General features: G+C 38.6%; 1 protein-coding gene and 1 non-coding gene across 2 annotated transcripts; both read right to left on the bottom strand.

Moving 5' to 3' along the window:
• Window positions 1-8,258: 8,258 nt before the first annotated feature.
• LOC112725244 (small nucleolar RNA R71) lies at window positions 8,259-8,366 on the bottom strand. Its single transcript, XR_003164365.1, has one exon. It is a non-coding gene; the product is annotated as a small nucleolar RNA R71 (small nucleolar RNA).
• Window positions 8,367-15,649: 7,283 nt separating this feature from the next.
• Window positions 15,650-16,195, bottom strand: LOC140176079 (probable disease resistance protein At1g15890). Its single transcript, XM_072205941.1, has one exon. The coding sequence runs from the start codon at window positions 16,193-16,195 to the stop codon at window positions 15,650-15,652; it is 546 nt and encodes a 181-aa protein (XP_072062042.1).
• Window positions 16,196-17,407: the final 1,212 nt, after the last annotated feature.

Here is a 17,407-nt window from a genome sequence, read left to right as displayed (position 1 = left end):
TAGGAAGTTGGAAAAGATATTTTGAAATTAGATTTTTGAAAAAGATAAGATGAGAAGATATTTTTGAAAAGATATGATAGAAATTAGTTTTTGAAAAAGATTTGATTTTTAAAATCACAATTAATGACTTGATTCATAAGAAATCACAAGATATGATTCTAGAACTCAAAGTTTGAATCTTTCTTAACAAGTAAGTAACAAACTTGAAATTTTTGAATCAAAACATTAATTGTTATTGTTATTTTCGAAAATTTGATATAAAAATAAGAAAAAGATTTTTGAAACATATTTTTGGAATTTTCGAAAATAACTAATAAATTTGAAAAAGATTTGATTTTTTTGAAAAAGATTTGATTTTTGAAAAAGATTTTGAAAAAGATAAGATTTTCAAATTGAAAATTTGATTTGACTCATAAGAAACAACTTGATTTTAAAAATTTTTGAAAAAGTCAATCCAAATTTTCGAATTTGATGAGAGAAAAAGGGAAAGATATATTTTTTTTATGAGAGAGAAAAACAAGAAAAATGATGCAATGCATGAGAATTTTAGATCAAAACATGTGATGCATGCAAGAATGCTATGAATGTCAAGATGAACACTAAGAACACTATAAAGATCATGATGAACACCAAGAACATATTTTTGAAAAATTTTTAATGCAAGGAAAACATGCAAGACACCAAACTTAGAATTCTTTAATGCTTAGACACTAAGAATTCAAGAATGCATATGAAAAACAAGAAAAGACACAAAACATGCAAATGCAAAGATCAAATAAGAAGATTTACCAAGAACAACTTGAAGATCATGAAGAACACCATGAATGCATGAAATATTCGAAAAATGCAAGATGCACATGCAAATGACACCAAACTTATAACATGACTCATGACTCAAACAAGAAACACGAAAAATATTTTTGATTTTTATGATTTTCTAAATTTTTTTTTTTGGATATTTTCGAAAATTATATGAAAAAGAAAAAATAAGGATTCCAAAATTTTTAACATGAATTCCAGGAATCTTGCATTCTTAGTCTAAAGCTTCAGTCCAGGAATTAGACATGGCTCACTATCCAGCCAAGCTTTCAATGAAAGCTCCGGTCCAAAACACTAGACATGGCCAATGGCCAGCCAAGCTTCAGCAAACATAGATACCTCTCATGTATACAACAGCTGATATTTCATCCAACTTCATATACTTATGAGTGGAAGCCTCAGTCCAAATGAATTTAGACATGGCTTTACAGCCAGCCAGGCTTTACGTGCTTCATGAAACACTAGAATTCATTCTTTGAATAAATTTTTTCGAAAACAGCTGAGAAATTTTTTTTGAAAGATTTTAAAAATTTTTTGAAAAGAAAACAAAAAGAAAATTACCTAATCTGAGCAACAGGATGAACCGTCAGTTGTCCATACTCGAACAATCCCCGGCAACGGCGCCAAAAACTTGATGCCAAGACCATGGTTCACAACTCCGTGTAACTAACCAGCAAGTGCACTGGGTCGTCCAAGTAATACCTTACGTGAGTAAGGGTCGAATTCCACGGAGATTGTTGGTATGAAGCAAGCTATGGTCACCTTGCAAATCTCAGTTAGGCAGATATAAATTGATAATGGTGTTTTCGAATAATAATTAATAGAATAGGGATAGAAATACTTATGTAATTCATTGGTGAGAATTTCAGATAAGCGAATGGAGATGCTTTCGTTCCTCTGAACCTCTTCTTTCCTGCTATCTTCATCCAATCAGTCTTACTCCTTTCCATGGCTGGCTTTATGTGATACATCACCACTGTCAATGGCTACTTTCGGTCATCTCTCGGGAAAATGATCCAATGCCCTGTCACGGCACGGCTAATCGTCTGGAGGCATCACCCTTGTCAATGGCTTCATCTTATCCTCTCAGTGAAAATGGTCAACGCACCCTGTCACGGCACGGCTATTCATCTGTCGGTTCTCGATCATGCTGGAATAGGATTTACTATCCTTTTGCGTCTGTCACTAACGCCCTGCAATCGCGAGTTTGGAGCTCGTCACAGTCATTCATTCATTGAATCCTACTCGGAATACCACAGACAAGGTTTAGACCTTCCGGATTCTCTTGAATGCCGCCATCATTCTAGCTTACACCACGAAGATTCTGGTTAGGAGATCTAAGAGATACTCATTCAGTCTAAGGTAGAACGGAAGTGGTTGTCAGGCACGCGTTTATACGGAATGATGATGATTGTCACGTTCATCACATTCAGATTGAAGTACGAATGAATATCTTAGAAGCGAAACAAGATGAATTGAATAGAAAACAGTAGTACTTTGCATTAATCTTTGAGGAACAGCAGAGCTCCACACCTTAATCTATGGAGTGTAGAAACTCTACCGTTAAAAATACATAAGTGAAAGGTCCAGGCATGGCCGAGATGGCCAACCCCTAAAATAAGATCACAGGATCAAAATACAATCCAGGATGTCAAATACAATAGTGAAATGTCCTATTTATAATAAACTAGCTACTAGGGTTTACAGAAGTAAGTAATTGATGCATAAATCCACTTTCGGGGCCCACTTGGTGTGTGCTTGGGCTGAGCTTGAGTGTCGCACATGTAGAGGTCCTTTCTGGAGTTGAACGCCAGCTTTTGTGCCAGTTTGGGCGTTCAACTCTGGTTTTGGCTCCTTTTCTGGCGCTGGACGCCAGATTTGGGCAGAAAGTTGGCGTTGAACGCCAGTTTACGTCATCTATTCTTGGCCAAAGTATAGACTATTATATATTTCTGGAAAGCCCTGGATGTCTACTTTCCAACGCAATTGGAATTGTACTATTTCGAGTTCTGTAGCTCCAGAAAATCCATTTTGAGTGCAGGGAGGTCAGAATCCAACAGCATCAGCAGTCCTTCTTCAACCTCTGAATCTGATTTATGCTCAAGTCCCTCAATTTCAGCCAGAAAATAACTGAATTCACAGAAAAACATACAAACTCATAGTAAAGTCCAGAAATGTGAATTTAACATAAAAACTAATGAAAACATCCCTAAAAGTAACTAGATCCTACTAAAAACATACTAAAAACAATGTCAAAAAGCGTATAAATTATCCGCTCATCTGGGTGGTAGAGAGGCCGAATTCTCATGAAGGTACCAAACAATTCTCCCAGACCCCTTCAATCGAGCACTACACCAATCCATGCTCTTCAATTTCGAGCTTCCAACCATAATGAGCCTAGACTTACAATGCCAACCACTAAACATCTTCCTCTGACGCTTAATTCCACAAAGCGCCCTAAGTTGGCCATCCGTTTCAAGAAAACCAAATTCAAGTGGGATAATAAAGCTAAGAGTTAGGAGTTTTACCCACTCAAATGAAGGATTAGATGGCAACTTAGGCAGAAAATTTCCCAACGGTCTTGATAAAGCGCATTCCACTCCCGTCCATCCTCTTCTAGAGGCGTCCACCACTTGGCAAGGTTCTTCAAGCTCTACCTCTTGCCAAGCTTCCTCAAGTTCACATTCTTCTTTGCCAAATTCTTCTATCTCTTCCTTATCACTCAAATCATAAATAGGAGGTTTAGTGAAGTTAATCTCATCATTAAGTTCAAGCATAGTGGGGAAGGACTCATCATGCTCAAAAGGATCATATGTTGATGCGGCATCATCATAGATAGGAGGACTTGTTGCTTGGAACACTTCTTCCAATTCTTCACTCTCAATATGCTTTGGAGGTTGCATGTCCTCCTCAACATTACTTTCCAATCCAATGGAAGAAGGCTCAACAAGATCATTAAGGGGATTGATCAATGTGGACAAAAAATCACTAATGATGGAATCCGCTTTTTGATCAATTTCTCTCAACTCTCTATCCACTTCCTTAACATCACTTTCCTCCTTAACATCCCTTCCAAACTCTGTGGAAGAAGGCTCTTCAACTTGAGATTCCTATATGTACTCAATGATGAGCGGATAATTTATACGCTTTTTGACATTGTTTTTAGTATGTTTTTAGTAGGATCTAGTCACTTTTAGGGATGTTTTCATTAGTTTTTATGTTAAATTCACATTTCTGGACTTTACTATGAGTTTGTGTGTTTTTCTGTGATTTCAGGTATTTTCTGGCTGAAATTGAGGGACTTGAGCAGAAATCAGATTCAGAGGTTGAAAAAGGACTGCTGATGCTGTTGGATTCTAACCTCCCTGCACTCAAAGTGGATTTTCTGGATCTACAGAACTCGAAATGGCGCGCTTCCAATTGCGTTGGAAAGTAGGCATCCAGGGCTTTCCAGCAATATATAATAGTCCATACTTTGGCCAAGAATTGACGACGTAAACTGGCGTTCAACGCCAGCCTTCTGCCCAAATCTGGCGTCCAGCGCCAGAAAAGGATCCAAAACCAGAGTTGAACGCCCAAACTGGCACAGAAACTGGCGTTCAACTCCACAAATGGCCTCTGCACGTGCTACACTCAAGCTCAGCCCAAACACACACCAAGTGGGCCCCGGAAGTGGATTTATGCATCAATTACTTACTCATGTAAACCCTAGTGACTAGTTTATTATAAATAGGACCTCTTACTATCGTATTAGGCATCTTTGGATTACCTTATGATCCTTTGATCACGTTTTAGGGGGCTGGCCATCTCGGCCATGCCTGGACCTTCACTTATGTATTTTCATACGGTAGAGTTTCTACATTCCATAGATTAAGGTGTGGAGCTCTGCTATTCCTCAAAGATTAATGCAAAGTACTACTGTTTTCTATTCAAATCTTCTTATTTCGCTTCTAAGATATCCATTCGCACCCAAGAACGTGATGAAGGTGATGATTATGTGTGACGCTCATCATCCTTCTCCCCTATGAACGCGTGCCTGACAAACACTTCTGTTCTACATGAAATAAGCTAGAATGAGTATCTCTTAGATCTCCTAACCAGAATCTTCGTGGCGTAAGCTAGAATGATGGCGGCATTCAAGAGAATCCGGAAAGTCTAAACCTTGTCTGTGGTATTCCGAGTAGGATTCAGTGATTGGATGACTGTGACGAGCTCCTAACTCGCGATTGCAGGGCGTTAGTGACAGACGCAAAAGGATAGTAAATCCTATTCCAGCATGATCGAGAACCGACAGATGAATAGCCGTGCCGTGACAGGGTGCGTGAGCATATTATTCAATGAGAGGATAAGATGAAGCCATTGACAAGGGTGATGCCTCCAGACGATTAGCCGTGCCGTGACAGGGCATTGGATCATTTTCCCGTGAGATGACCGAAAGTAGCCATTGACAGTGGTGATGTATCACATAAAGCCAGCCATGGAAAGGGGTAAGACTGATTGGATAAAGATAGCAGGAAAGCAGAGGTTCAGAGGAACGGAAAGCATCCCCATTCCCTTATCTGAAATTCCTACCAATGATTTACATAAGTATCTCTATCCCTATTCTATTATTTATTATTCGAAAACTCCATAATTATTTTATATCTGCCTGACTGAGATTTACAAGGTGACCATAGCTTGCTTCATACCAACAATCTCCGTGGGATTCGACCCTTACTCACGTAAGGTATTACTTGGACGACCCAGTGCACTTGCTGGTTAGTTGAATGGAGTTGTGATCACACGTGCCATTACCAGGGATTATTAAGATCCCAATTCATTACACCATGATCTCTTTGGGGTATTTTTGATTTCATACAAATACAAAGAGACTAACTTTGAGGATCACAATTTCTTCCACCAAGTTTTTGGCGCCGTTGCCGGGGATTGTTTGAGTCTTCGGCAAGCTTTTGGTCCGGTAACATCAGTGCCAGATTCCCTTTTGATCCGGCAACAGCACCAAGTTTTTGGCGCCGTTGCCGGGGATTGTTTGAGTTTGGACAACTGACGGTTCATCTTGTTGCTCAGATTAGGTAATTTTCTTTTTATTTTATTTTCAAAAAATTTTTCAAAAATATTTTTAAAAATTTCTCATCTGTTTTCGAAAAAAAATAATAAAAATGTTTTCAAAAATTTATTCAAGATTTTTAAGAATGAATTCTAGTGTTTCATGGAGCATGTGAAGCCTGGCTGGCTGTAAAGCCATGTCTAAATTAATTTGGACTGAGGCTTGCAATTTGTTATCAAGAACAATATACTCTCGTGTTAAAGACTGAAGCTTGGCTGGCCATTGGCCATGTCTAGTGTTTTGGACTGGAGCTTTCTTTGAAAGCTTGGCTGGCTAGTGAGCCATGTCTAATTCCTGGACTGAAGCTTTAGACTAACATGGCAAGATTCCTGGAATTCATATTAAAAATTTTGGAATCCTTATTTTTCTTTTAATTTTCGAAAAATATAAAATAAAAATCCAAAAAAATTAGAAAATCATAAAAATCAAAAATATTTTCTGTTTCTTGTTTGAGTCTTGAGTCACATTATAAGTTTGGTGTCACTTGCATTTGCATCTTGCATTTTTTCGAAAATATCATGCATTCATAGTGTTCTTCATGATCTTCAAGTTGTTCTTGGTAAGTCTTCTTGTTTGATCTTGATGAATTTTTGTTTTGTGTCTTTTCATGTTTATCATATGCATTCTTGAATTCTTAGTACGTAAGCATTAAAGAATTCTAAGTTTGGTGTCTTGCATGTTTTCTTTGCATTAAAAATTTTTCAAAAATATGTTCTTGATGTTCATCATGACCTTCATAGTGTTCTTGGTGTTCATCTTGACATTCATAGCATTCTTGCATGCATTCATTGTTTTGATCTAAAAATTTCATGCATTGCATAATTTTCATGTTTTCATAAAAATTCAAAAAAATATCTTTCCATTTTTCTCTCATCAAATTCGAAAATTTGAGTTGACTTTTTCAAAAATTTTCAAAATCAAATTGTTTCTCATGAGTCAAATCAAATTTTCAATTTGAAAATCTTATCTTTTTCAAAATCTTTTTCAAAAATCAAATCTTTTTCAAAATTATTAGTTATTTTCGAAAATTTCAAAAAAATATTTTTCAAAAATATTTTTCTTAATTTTATACAAAATTTTCGAAAATAACTAATCAATTAATGTTTTGATTCAAAAATTTCAAGTTTGTTACTTGCTTGTTAAGAAAGATTCAAACTTTAAGTTCTAGAATCATATCTTGTGATTTCTTGTGAATCAAGTTATTAATTGTGATTTTAAAAATCAAATCTTTTTCAAAACTAATTTCTATCATATCTTTTCAAAATATCTTCTTACCTTATCTTTTTCAAAAATATCTTTTCAAAATATCTTTTCTAACTTCCTAACTTCTTATCTTTTCAAAATTGGTTTTCAAAAGTTGTTTCAACTAACTAACTAACTTTTTGTTTGTTTCTTAACTTTTTCAAAACCACCTAACTAACTCTCTCTCTCTCATTTTCGAAAATATCTCCCCCTTTTTCAAAAATTTCTTTTTAATTAACTAATTATTTTTTTATTTTCAAAAATTTTCGGAAAAAAAAAAAATACTAACAATTTTTCAAAAACAATTTTCAAAAATCACTAACTCCTTTTTCAAAATAATTTTCGAAAATTTTCCTTCCCCCATCTCATTCTATTTATTCATTCATATCCTAACATCTCATCTCACATCTCAAAGCCTCCTCACAGTTGTGTTTCTTCCATTACATTACATTCTTTGTCTCCCCCTCTTTTCTTCCACTCACAAAGGGATCCCTATACTGTGGTATAAAGGATCTCTATTATTATTATTATTTTTCTGTGCCTTCTTCTTTGTCATATGAGCAGGAGCAAGGATAAGAACATTCTTGTGGAAGAAGATCCAGAACCTGAAAGGACTCTGAAGAGAAAATTAAGAGAAGCTAAAATACAACAATCCAGAGATAACCTTTCAGAAATTTTCGAACAGGCAGAGGAGATGGCAGCCGAAAATAATAATAATGCAAGGAAGATGCTTGGTGACTTTACTGCACCTAATTCCAATTTACATAGAAGAAGCATCTCTATTCCTGCCATTGGAGCAAACAACTTTGAGCTGAAACCTCAATTAGTTTCTCTGATGCAACAGAACTGCAAGTTTCATGGACTTCAATCTGAAGATCCTTTTCAGTTCTTAACTGAATTCTTGCAGATATGTGATACTGTTAAGACTAATGGAATAGATCCTGAAGTCTACAGGCTCATGCTTTTCCCTTTTGCTGTAAGAGACAGAGCTAGATTATGGTTGGATTCTCAACCTAAAGACAGCCTGAACTCTTGGGATAAGCTGGTCACGGATTTCTTAGCCAAGTACTTTCCTCCTCAAAAGCTGAGCAAGCTTAGAGCTGATGTTCAAACCTTCAGACAGAAAGAAGGTGAATCCCTCTATGAAGCTTGAGAAAGATACAAACAGTTGACCAAAAAGTGTCCTTCTGACATGCTTTCAGAATGGACCATCCTGGATATATTCTATGATGGTCTATCTGAGCTATCTAAGATGTCATTGGATACCTCTGCAGGTGGATCCATTCACCTAAAGAAAACGCCTGCAGAAGCTCAAGAACTCATTGACATGGTTGCTAATAACCAGTTCATGTACACTTCTGAAAGGAATCCTGTGAGTAATGGGACGCCTATGAAGAAGGGAGTTCTTGAGGTTGATACTCTGAATGCCATATTGGCTCAGAACAAAATATTGACTCAGCAAGTCAATATGATTTCTCAGAGTCTGCATGGAATGCAAGCTACATCCAACAGTACTCAAGAGGCATCTTCTGAAGAGGAAGCCTATGATCCTGAGAACCCTGCAATAGCAGAGGTAAATTATTTAGGTGAACCTTATGGAAACACCTATAACTCAACATGGAGAAATCATCCAAATTTCTCATGGAAGGATCAAAAGCCCCAACAAGGCTTTAATAATGGTGGAAGAAACAGGTTTAGCAATAGCAAACCTTTTCCATCATCAACTCAGCAACAGACAGAGAACTCTGAACAAAATGCTTCTAATTTAGCAAATCTAGTCTCTGATCTATCTAAGGCCACTGTAAGTTTCATGAATGAAACAAGGTCTTCCATTAGAAATCTGGAAGCACAAGTGGGCCAGCTGAGTAAAAGGATCACTGAAATCCCTCCTAGTACTCTCCCAAGCAATACAGAAGAGAACCCAAAAGGAGAGTGCAAGGCCATTGACATAAACGCCATGGCCGAACCTGTGAGGAGAGGAGAGGACGTGAATCCCAAGGAGGAAGACCTCCTGGGACGTCCAGTGATCAATAAGGAGCTTCTCTCTGAGAAACCAAAGGACTCTGAGGCTCATCTAGAGACCATAGAGATTCCATTGAACCTCCTTATGCCCTTCATGATCTCTGATGAATATTCCTCTTCTGAAGAGAATGAGGATGTAACTGAAGAGCAAACTGCCAAGTTTCTTGGTGCAATCATGAAGCTGAATGCCAAATTATTTGGCATTGATGCTTGGGAAGTTGAACCTCCCTTGTTCATCAATGAACTAAGTGATCTGGATCAACTGACATTGCCTCAGAAGAGACAGGATCCTGGAAAGTTCATAATCCCTTGTACCCTAGGCACCATGATCTTTAAGGCCCTGTGTGACCTTGGTTCAGGGATAAACCTCATGCCCCTCTCTGTAATAGAGAAACTGGGAATCTATGGGGTGCAAGCTGCTAAAATCTCACTGGAGATGGCAGACAGCTCAAGAAAACAGGCTTATGGACAAGTAGAAGATGTATTAGTAAAGGTTGAGGGCCTTTACATACCTACTGATTTCATAGTCCTGGATACTGGAAAGGAAGAGGATGAATCCATCATCCTAGGAAGACCTTTCCTGGCCACAGCAAGAGCTGTGATTGATGTTGACAGAGGTGAAATATTCCTTCAATGGAATGAGAACTCCCTTGTATTCAAAACTCAAGGATCTCCCTCTGCAACCATGGAGAGGAAGCATGAAAAGCTTCTCTCCAAGCAGAGTCAACCAGAGCCCCCACAGTCAAACTCTAAGTTTGGTGTTGGGAGGCCACAACCAAACTCTAAGTTTGGTGTTGAACTCCCATATCCAAACTCTAAGTTTGGTGTTGGAGAGTCTCAACAAAGCTCTGCACATCTGTGAGACTCCATGAGAGCCCACTGTCAAGCTATTGACATTAAAGAAGCGCTTGTTGGGAGGCAACCCAATGTTTATCTAATTCTTATTTTTATTGTTTTTCATGTTTTCTTAGGTTTATGATCATGTGGAGTCACAAAATAAACAAAAAAATTGAAAACGGAATCAAAAACAGCAGAAGAAAAATCACACCCTGGAGGAGCATCTGTCTGGCGTTCAAACGCCAAAACAGAGCATAGTTCTGGCACTGAACGCCCAGAATGGGAGCATCCTAGCGCTGAACGCCCAGAACAAGCATGGTTCTGGCGTTCAACGCCAGAAATGGCAGCAAAGGGGCGTTGAACGCCCAAAATGGGCACCAACCTGGCGCTGAACGCCCAGAGTTGTGTGCAAGGGCATTTTACATGCCTAAATTGGTGCATGGATGTAAATGCCTTGACACCTCAGGATCTGTGGACCCCACAGGATCCCCACCTACCTCATCATCTCTCTTTCCATTCATGATCATCCCTTCTGTTTTTCATTTACCACTCACATCCAAGCACCCACTTTCCTTCAAAATTCAACATCTCTTTCCCACCCAATCCCACCCATATGGCCAAATACACATCTCCCTCCATCTCCTCCATATCTTCTTCTTATTCTTCTATTCTTTCTTCTTTTGCTCGAGGGCGAGCAACATTCTAAGTTTGGTGTGGTAAAAAGCATAGCTTTTTTGTTTTTTCCATAACCATTGATGGCACCTAAGGCCAGAGAAACCTCTAGAAAGAGGAAAGGGAAGACAAAAGCTTCCATCAAGGGTTTATAGCTCAGTGGTAGAACATTTGACTGCAAATCAAGAGATCCCTGAGATACCTCAGGAGATACATTTTCTTCCACATAATTATTGGAAGCAACTAAGGGTGGAACATCAAGAGCACTCCATCATCCTTCATGAAATCAGAGAAGATCTAAAAGCAATGAAGGAGGAGCAGCAAAGACAAGGAAGAGACATAGAAGAGCTCAAGGACATCACTAAGGTGGACTCATTCCTTGTTCTTACTTTCTCTGTTTTTTTTCGTTTTATATGTTATGTGCTTATCCATGTTTGTGTCTTCATTACATGATCATTAGTAGTTAGTAACTTTGTCTTAAAGATATGAATGTCCTATGAATCCATCACCTCTCTTAAATGAAAAATGTTTTAATTCAAAAGAACAAGAAGTACATGAGTTTCGAATTTATCCTTGAACTTAGTTTAATTATATTGATGTGGTGACAATGCTTCTTGTTTTCTGAATGTATGCTTGAACAGTGCATATGTCTTTTGAAGTTGTTGATTAAGAATGTTAAATATGTTGGCTCTTGAAAGAATGATGACTAGGAGACATGTTATTTGATAATCTGAAAAATCATAAAAATGATTCTTGAAGCAAGAAAAAGCAGCAAAGAACAAAGCTTGCAGAAAAAAAAAAGAAAAAAAAAAGGGCGAAAAAAAAATATATAGAAAAAAAAAGAGAAAAAGAAAAAGCAAGCAGAAAAAGCCAATAACCCTTAAAACCAAAAGGCAAGGGCAAATAAAAAGGATCCCAAGGCTTTGAGCATCAGTGGATAGGAGGGCCTAAAGGAATAAAATCCTGGTCTAAGCGGCTAAACCAAGCTGTCCCTAACCATGTGCTTGTGGCGTGTAGGTGTCAAGTGAAAACTTGAGACTGAGCGGTTAAAGTCAAGGTCCAAAGCAAAAACAAAGAGTGTGCTTAAGAACCCTGGACACCTCTAATTGGGGACTTTAGCAAAGCTGAGTCACAATCTGAAAAGGTTCACCCAATTATGTGTCTGTGGCATTTATGTATCCGGTGGTAATACTGGAAAACAAAGTGCTTAGGGCCACGGCCAAGACTCATAAAGAAGCTATGTTCAAGAATCATCATACTGAACTAGGGGAGTCAATAACACTATTCGAAATCTGAAGTTCCTATAGATGCCAATCATTCTAAACTTCAATGGATAAAGTGAGATGCCAAAACTATTCAAGAGGCAAAAAGCTATAAGTCCCGCTCATATGATTGAAGCTCTGTTTCATTGATAATTTAGAATTTATAGTATATTCTCTTCTTTTTATTCTATTTGATTTTCAGTTGCTTGGGGACAAGCAACAATTTAAGTTTGGTGTTGTGATGAGCGGATAATTTATACGCTTTTTGACATTGTTTTTAGTATGTTTTTAGTAGGATCTAGTCACTTTTAGGGATGTTTTCATTAGTTTTTATGTTAGATTCAAATTTCTGGACTTTACTATGAGTTTGTGTGTTTTTCTGTGATTTCAGGTATTTTCTGGCTGAAATTGAGGGACTTGAGCAGAAATCAGATTCAGAGGTTGAAAAAGGACTGCTGATGCTGTTGGATTCTGATCTCCCTGCACGCAAAGTGGATTTTCTGGAGCTACAGAACTCGAAATGGCGCGCTTCCAATTGCGTTGGAAAGTAGACATCCAGGGCTTTCCAGAAATATATAATAGTCCATACTTTGGCCAAGAATTGATGACGTAAACTGGCGTTCAACGCCAGCCTTCTGCCCAAATCTGGCGTCCAGCGCCAGAAAAGGATCCAAAACCAGAGTTGAACGCCCAAATTGGCACAGAAACTGGCGTTCAACTCCACAAATGGCCTCTGCACGTGCTACACTCAAGCTCAGCCCAAACACACACCAAGTGGGCCCCGGAAGTAGATTTATGCATCAATTACTTACTCATGTAAACCCTAGTGACTAGTTTATTATAAATAGGACCTCTTACTATCGTATTAGGCATCTTTGGATTACCTTATGATCCTTTGATCACGTTTTAGGGGGCTGGCCATCTCGGCCATGCCTGGACCTTCACTTATGTATTTTCATACGGTAGAGTTTCTACATTCCATAGATTAAGGTGTGGAGCTCTGCTGTTCCTCAAAGATTAATGCAAAGTACTACTGTTTTCTATTCAAATCTTCTTATTTCGCTTCTAAGATATCCATTCGCACCCAAGAACGTGATGAAGGTGATGATTATGTGTGACGCTCATCATCCTTCTCCCCTATGAACGCGTGCCTGACAAACACTTCTGTTCTACATGAAATAAGCTAGAATGAGTATCTCTTAGATCTCCTAACCAGAATCTTCGTGGCGTAAGCTAGAATGATGGCGGCATTCAAGAGAATCTGGAAAGTCTAAACCTTGTCTGTGGTATTCCGAGTAGGATTCAGTGATTGGATGACTGTGACGAGCTCCTAACTCGCGATTGCAGGGCGTTAGTGACAGACGCAAAAGGATAGTAAATCCTATTCCAGCATGATCGAGAACCGACAGATGAATAGCCGTGCCGTGACAGGGTGCGTGAGCATATTATTCAATGAGAGGATAAGATGAAGCCATTGACAAGGGTGATGCCTCCAGACGATTAGCCGTGCCGTGACAGGGCATTGGATCATTTTCCCGTGAGATGACCGAAAGTAGCCATTGACAGTGGTGATGTATCACATAAAGCCAGCCATGGAAAGGGGTAAGACTGATTGGATAAAGATAGCAGGAAAGCAGAGGTTCAGAGGAACGGAAAGCATCCCCATTCCCTTATCTGAAATTCCTACCAATGATTTACATAAGTATCTCTATCCCTATTCTATTATTTATTATTCGAAAACTCCATAATTATTTTATATCTGCCTGACTGAGATTTACAAGGTGACCATAGCTTGCTTCATACCAACAATCTCCGTGGGATTCGACCCTTACTCACGTAAGGTATTACTTGGACGACCCAGTGCACTTGCTGGTTAGTTGAATGGAGTTGTGATCACACGTGCCATTACCAGGGATTATTAAGATCCCAATTCATTACACCATGATCTCTTTGGGGTATTTTTGATTTCATACAAATACAAAGAGACTAACTTTGAGGATCACAATTTCGTCCACCACTCAACATATCCTAAATACCCAACCATCCTTTTGTTCAATAATCTCTTCCTCCTCCTCTTGTTGTACTTATTGCTTTAACTTATCTTCCTTACCTTGGAGCTCCAAATTCACTTCTTCGCTAAGCTATTTGGGTGCTTCTCCACATTCAACAATGGGAGTGCCTTGATCGCATAGGCTTAGGCGGGATGCGACCATGTTGCTAACGGCTTCCGCTATGATAGCTATCTTGGCTTCTAGCTCTTTGAACGCTTCTTCATGATTCGTACACCTAGCTAGAAGTTCTTGTTGCTCTTGCATTAGGTCTTCCGATGAAGGTGGTGGTGGAAGAGAGGGTTCATTGTTTGGGGGGGATGTATTATAGTTGGAAGGTGGTTCATATTGGTGAAAGTCTTGAGGTGGTGTGTATAGAATTTGTGGTTCTTGGGGGTATTGGTGTTGGAATGGTAGATATAGGTTAGGATCATATGGGGGTGGATGGTGGTATGAGACTTGTGAGTATGGTTATTGAGGGCTATGTTGAGGAGGGAGTTCATATGCATATGATGGTTGTGGTTGACAATCACAATAAGGGTCATCACATACATTAGATTGGTATGCATTAGGATTTGGATTATACCCATAAGAATCCGGAGAGTAGTCTTGTTGGGGTGGCGCTTGAACGAATTTGATGGAATAAAATGCCTTTTGGTCCTTGTGCATCTCCGTAAGGAGAGTTGTCATATCCCCAAGCACTCTTGTCAAACTTGATTCGGGAGGAGGTTGTCGCCAAGAAGGTTGTCCGTAAGCTTGGAGCTCCTCCCACCTTTAATCTCCAAATCCTTGATGCAATTCCTCATTAAAGCTTCCAATTCCTACAACATAGTTTGAATCGTACTCATAGCCAAAGTGATGAGAATTCATGGGGATAAGAGAAAGCAAAAACAAATTCTAACAAGAGACAAAGAAAACCAAATCCTAGAACTAGCAAAAACTAACAAACAAACCACAAATCAAGCTATTCACAATATATACAATAGCCAATAACATAGCACCATTGCAACTCCCCGGCAACGGTGCCATTTTGATGCTCGATTTGTTCGTACGGTTTAGAATTTCACAAATGAAAGCTCGTTGCAAGTATAGTTCTAAACCAACAAAGAATCCTCACATACAAAAATATTGGTTATCACATGTACAAACCCCAATAAGAATTAACCAAAGTATTTAAACCTCGGGTCATCTCACAAGGAATTGCAATGAAGTGATCAATTATTGGCTATGAAGAACAAGGGGGTTTGATAAACCCCAATTTTGTGGTTTATCTTGTGCTTATTTTAGAGGATTTCATCACCTTTTCCCACATTTATTCAATAAAATAGCATGGTTTTGTAATTCTCCCTTAATTTGTGCTTAAGTGTAAAAATATACTTTTTAGGCCCTTAAATTGATGATTTTAATTCACTTTAATTCTATTCGATGCCTTGATGTGTTTGTTGAGTGATTTCAGGTTCATAAGGCAAGTATTGGATGGAAGAAATAAAGAGAAAAGCATGCAAAGTGGAGAATTAATGAAGAAATGAGTAAAATGGAGAATTGAGGGCCACGCGCACGCATCATAAAAAGATGGATGGAACTTCCTTGATGTTGTACAAATATTGCAGAGTTATAAGCTCCAAATGCTTCATTTTAGACTAAGATGTCAACAATGTTGCCATCTCAATTGGCTCATCAATGAAACTAAGCCAAACATATCTCAAGCAACCTTGCAACTTGGTGGAGCTAAGCAATTTTCGGATGCCTCTCATGGTTTTTAAGTTGATGCAAAGTTCCTCCAATTGAGGCAAGCTTTTCAATTTGTCTATCAAGATTGCTTCTTGATTATTACCTACCTCACTAAAAGACATGCCTCCACCCACCCTGCCTCCATATCCAAGTCTTAGAATCTGCAATTGTTTAAGGCTTTCCAAAACCTTAAGAATGTTTGATGAAGTGAAAGTATCTTTCATGAGGAGGACCTTCAATTTCTCCAAGTTCTTCGATTCAATTGGCAACTGAATCTGTGTGGATACTTCTGAGAGTGACAGGTTCAGAAGCTCCAAGTTGATCACCATGCCTATTTTACTAGGAAGGTGTCTGATGTGCCTATTGTTCGATAAATCCAGCACCTTCAACTTTGACATGATTTGTAGATTTGAGAAATCAACATTATCCTCAAGAACCATAAGACCCCAACCCATATCCACCATACCAACCACCTTGTGAACCATATGAACCATATGTAGAACCACCCCAATTCCACCACCAATACCCTCAAGAACCACCACCTCCATACTGTTACCAAGATTAATCACCTCCCATGTATGATAACTTTTAACCACAAAATGAATTCTTCTTTTCACCATAATCCTCCATGGAAGAACACCCATATCCATCCATCCAAGAGCAATATGATCCTACTTATACTAGCCAAGTGGAACAAGAGCCAATGGATCGTCTCAAGGAAGCAATGGATCGGCTTCAAGTAATAATCCATCAAAAGGAGCAAGAGGAAGCCCAAAGGATGAATGAAGCTATCAAGGCTAACCTTGCCAAAATTAAAGCCACCTTGGACTTATGGGACTCATGCAACAAGTAAAGCACCTCCACGGATGAATGTGAGAAATCAATCGAAGAGTGGAGTATGAAGGATAGAATCCCAACATGAGGACAAGGAGAGGGGGTATGTCTTGCAACAACTGGAGGAGGAAGAGATTGTTAAAGAAGAAGTAGTTGAAGAGCTAGGTGAAATTGAACAAGAGGTGGATTTCAAGCTTGAGAACACTTCCACACCAAGTGATGTTGATGATGATCTTGTGGAAGTTGTTGAACCTTTTTCCAATGAGCTTGAATTTGGTGTTAAGGAGGATAATGCGCAACCTCCAAGGCATAGTATGAATGATGAAAGATTGGAAGAGGATGATCAAGAGGCAAGCTCCACCAATGAAGAATGTGTGGAAGAAGTTGGTGGGCAAGAAATTGAAGTTGAAGAAGTTTGCCAAGAGGTGGAGGTAGTCAAAGAAGAGCACAAGGGAGTGAAACTTGCAAGATCATTAGGACCACCCCTTCCTAAGTCACCATCCAACACAATATTCAAGTGAGTAAAATTCTTATCCCTAAGCTTTACTTTCTCACTTGAATATAGTTTGATTGGAAATGATGGTCAACTTAGAGCTCTTTGTGGGGTCAAGAGTAGGAGAGAGATGGTTAGTGGTTGGAAACATCATTCTAGGTTCATTACGGTTGCATGTTCAAAGTTTGATTGCAAGGTTTAGTGTGGAGCTAAATTGTATGAGTCTAGGAAGTTATTTGGAGGCTTCTTTGAGAATTCCAAGGCTAAACCACCCAATTGGAGCTATGATGATCAACTTGAAGATGGGTGTGAAAACAAGGTTTGGGATCTTGGATCACAA

This window comes from Arachis hypogaea, chromosome 11 (genome assembly GCF_003086295.3).
Source record: "Arachis hypogaea cultivar Tifrunner chromosome 11, arahy.Tifrunner.gnm2.J5K5, whole genome shotgun sequence".
In the NCBI taxonomy this organism is placed as follows: Eukaryota; Viridiplantae; Streptophyta; class Magnoliopsida; order Fabales; family Fabaceae; genus Arachis; species Arachis hypogaea.
The sequence above is the reverse complement of the archived record's forward strand: the minus strand, read 5'-3'. Positions and strand labels throughout refer to the sequence as shown.

Bases quoted from the DNA above. Each gene is read 5' to 3' on its own strand.
- LOC140176079 (XM_072205941.1), bottom strand. From the start codon at position 16,195: ATGGGTTGGGGTCTTATGGTTCTTGAGGATAATGTTGATTTCTCAAAT.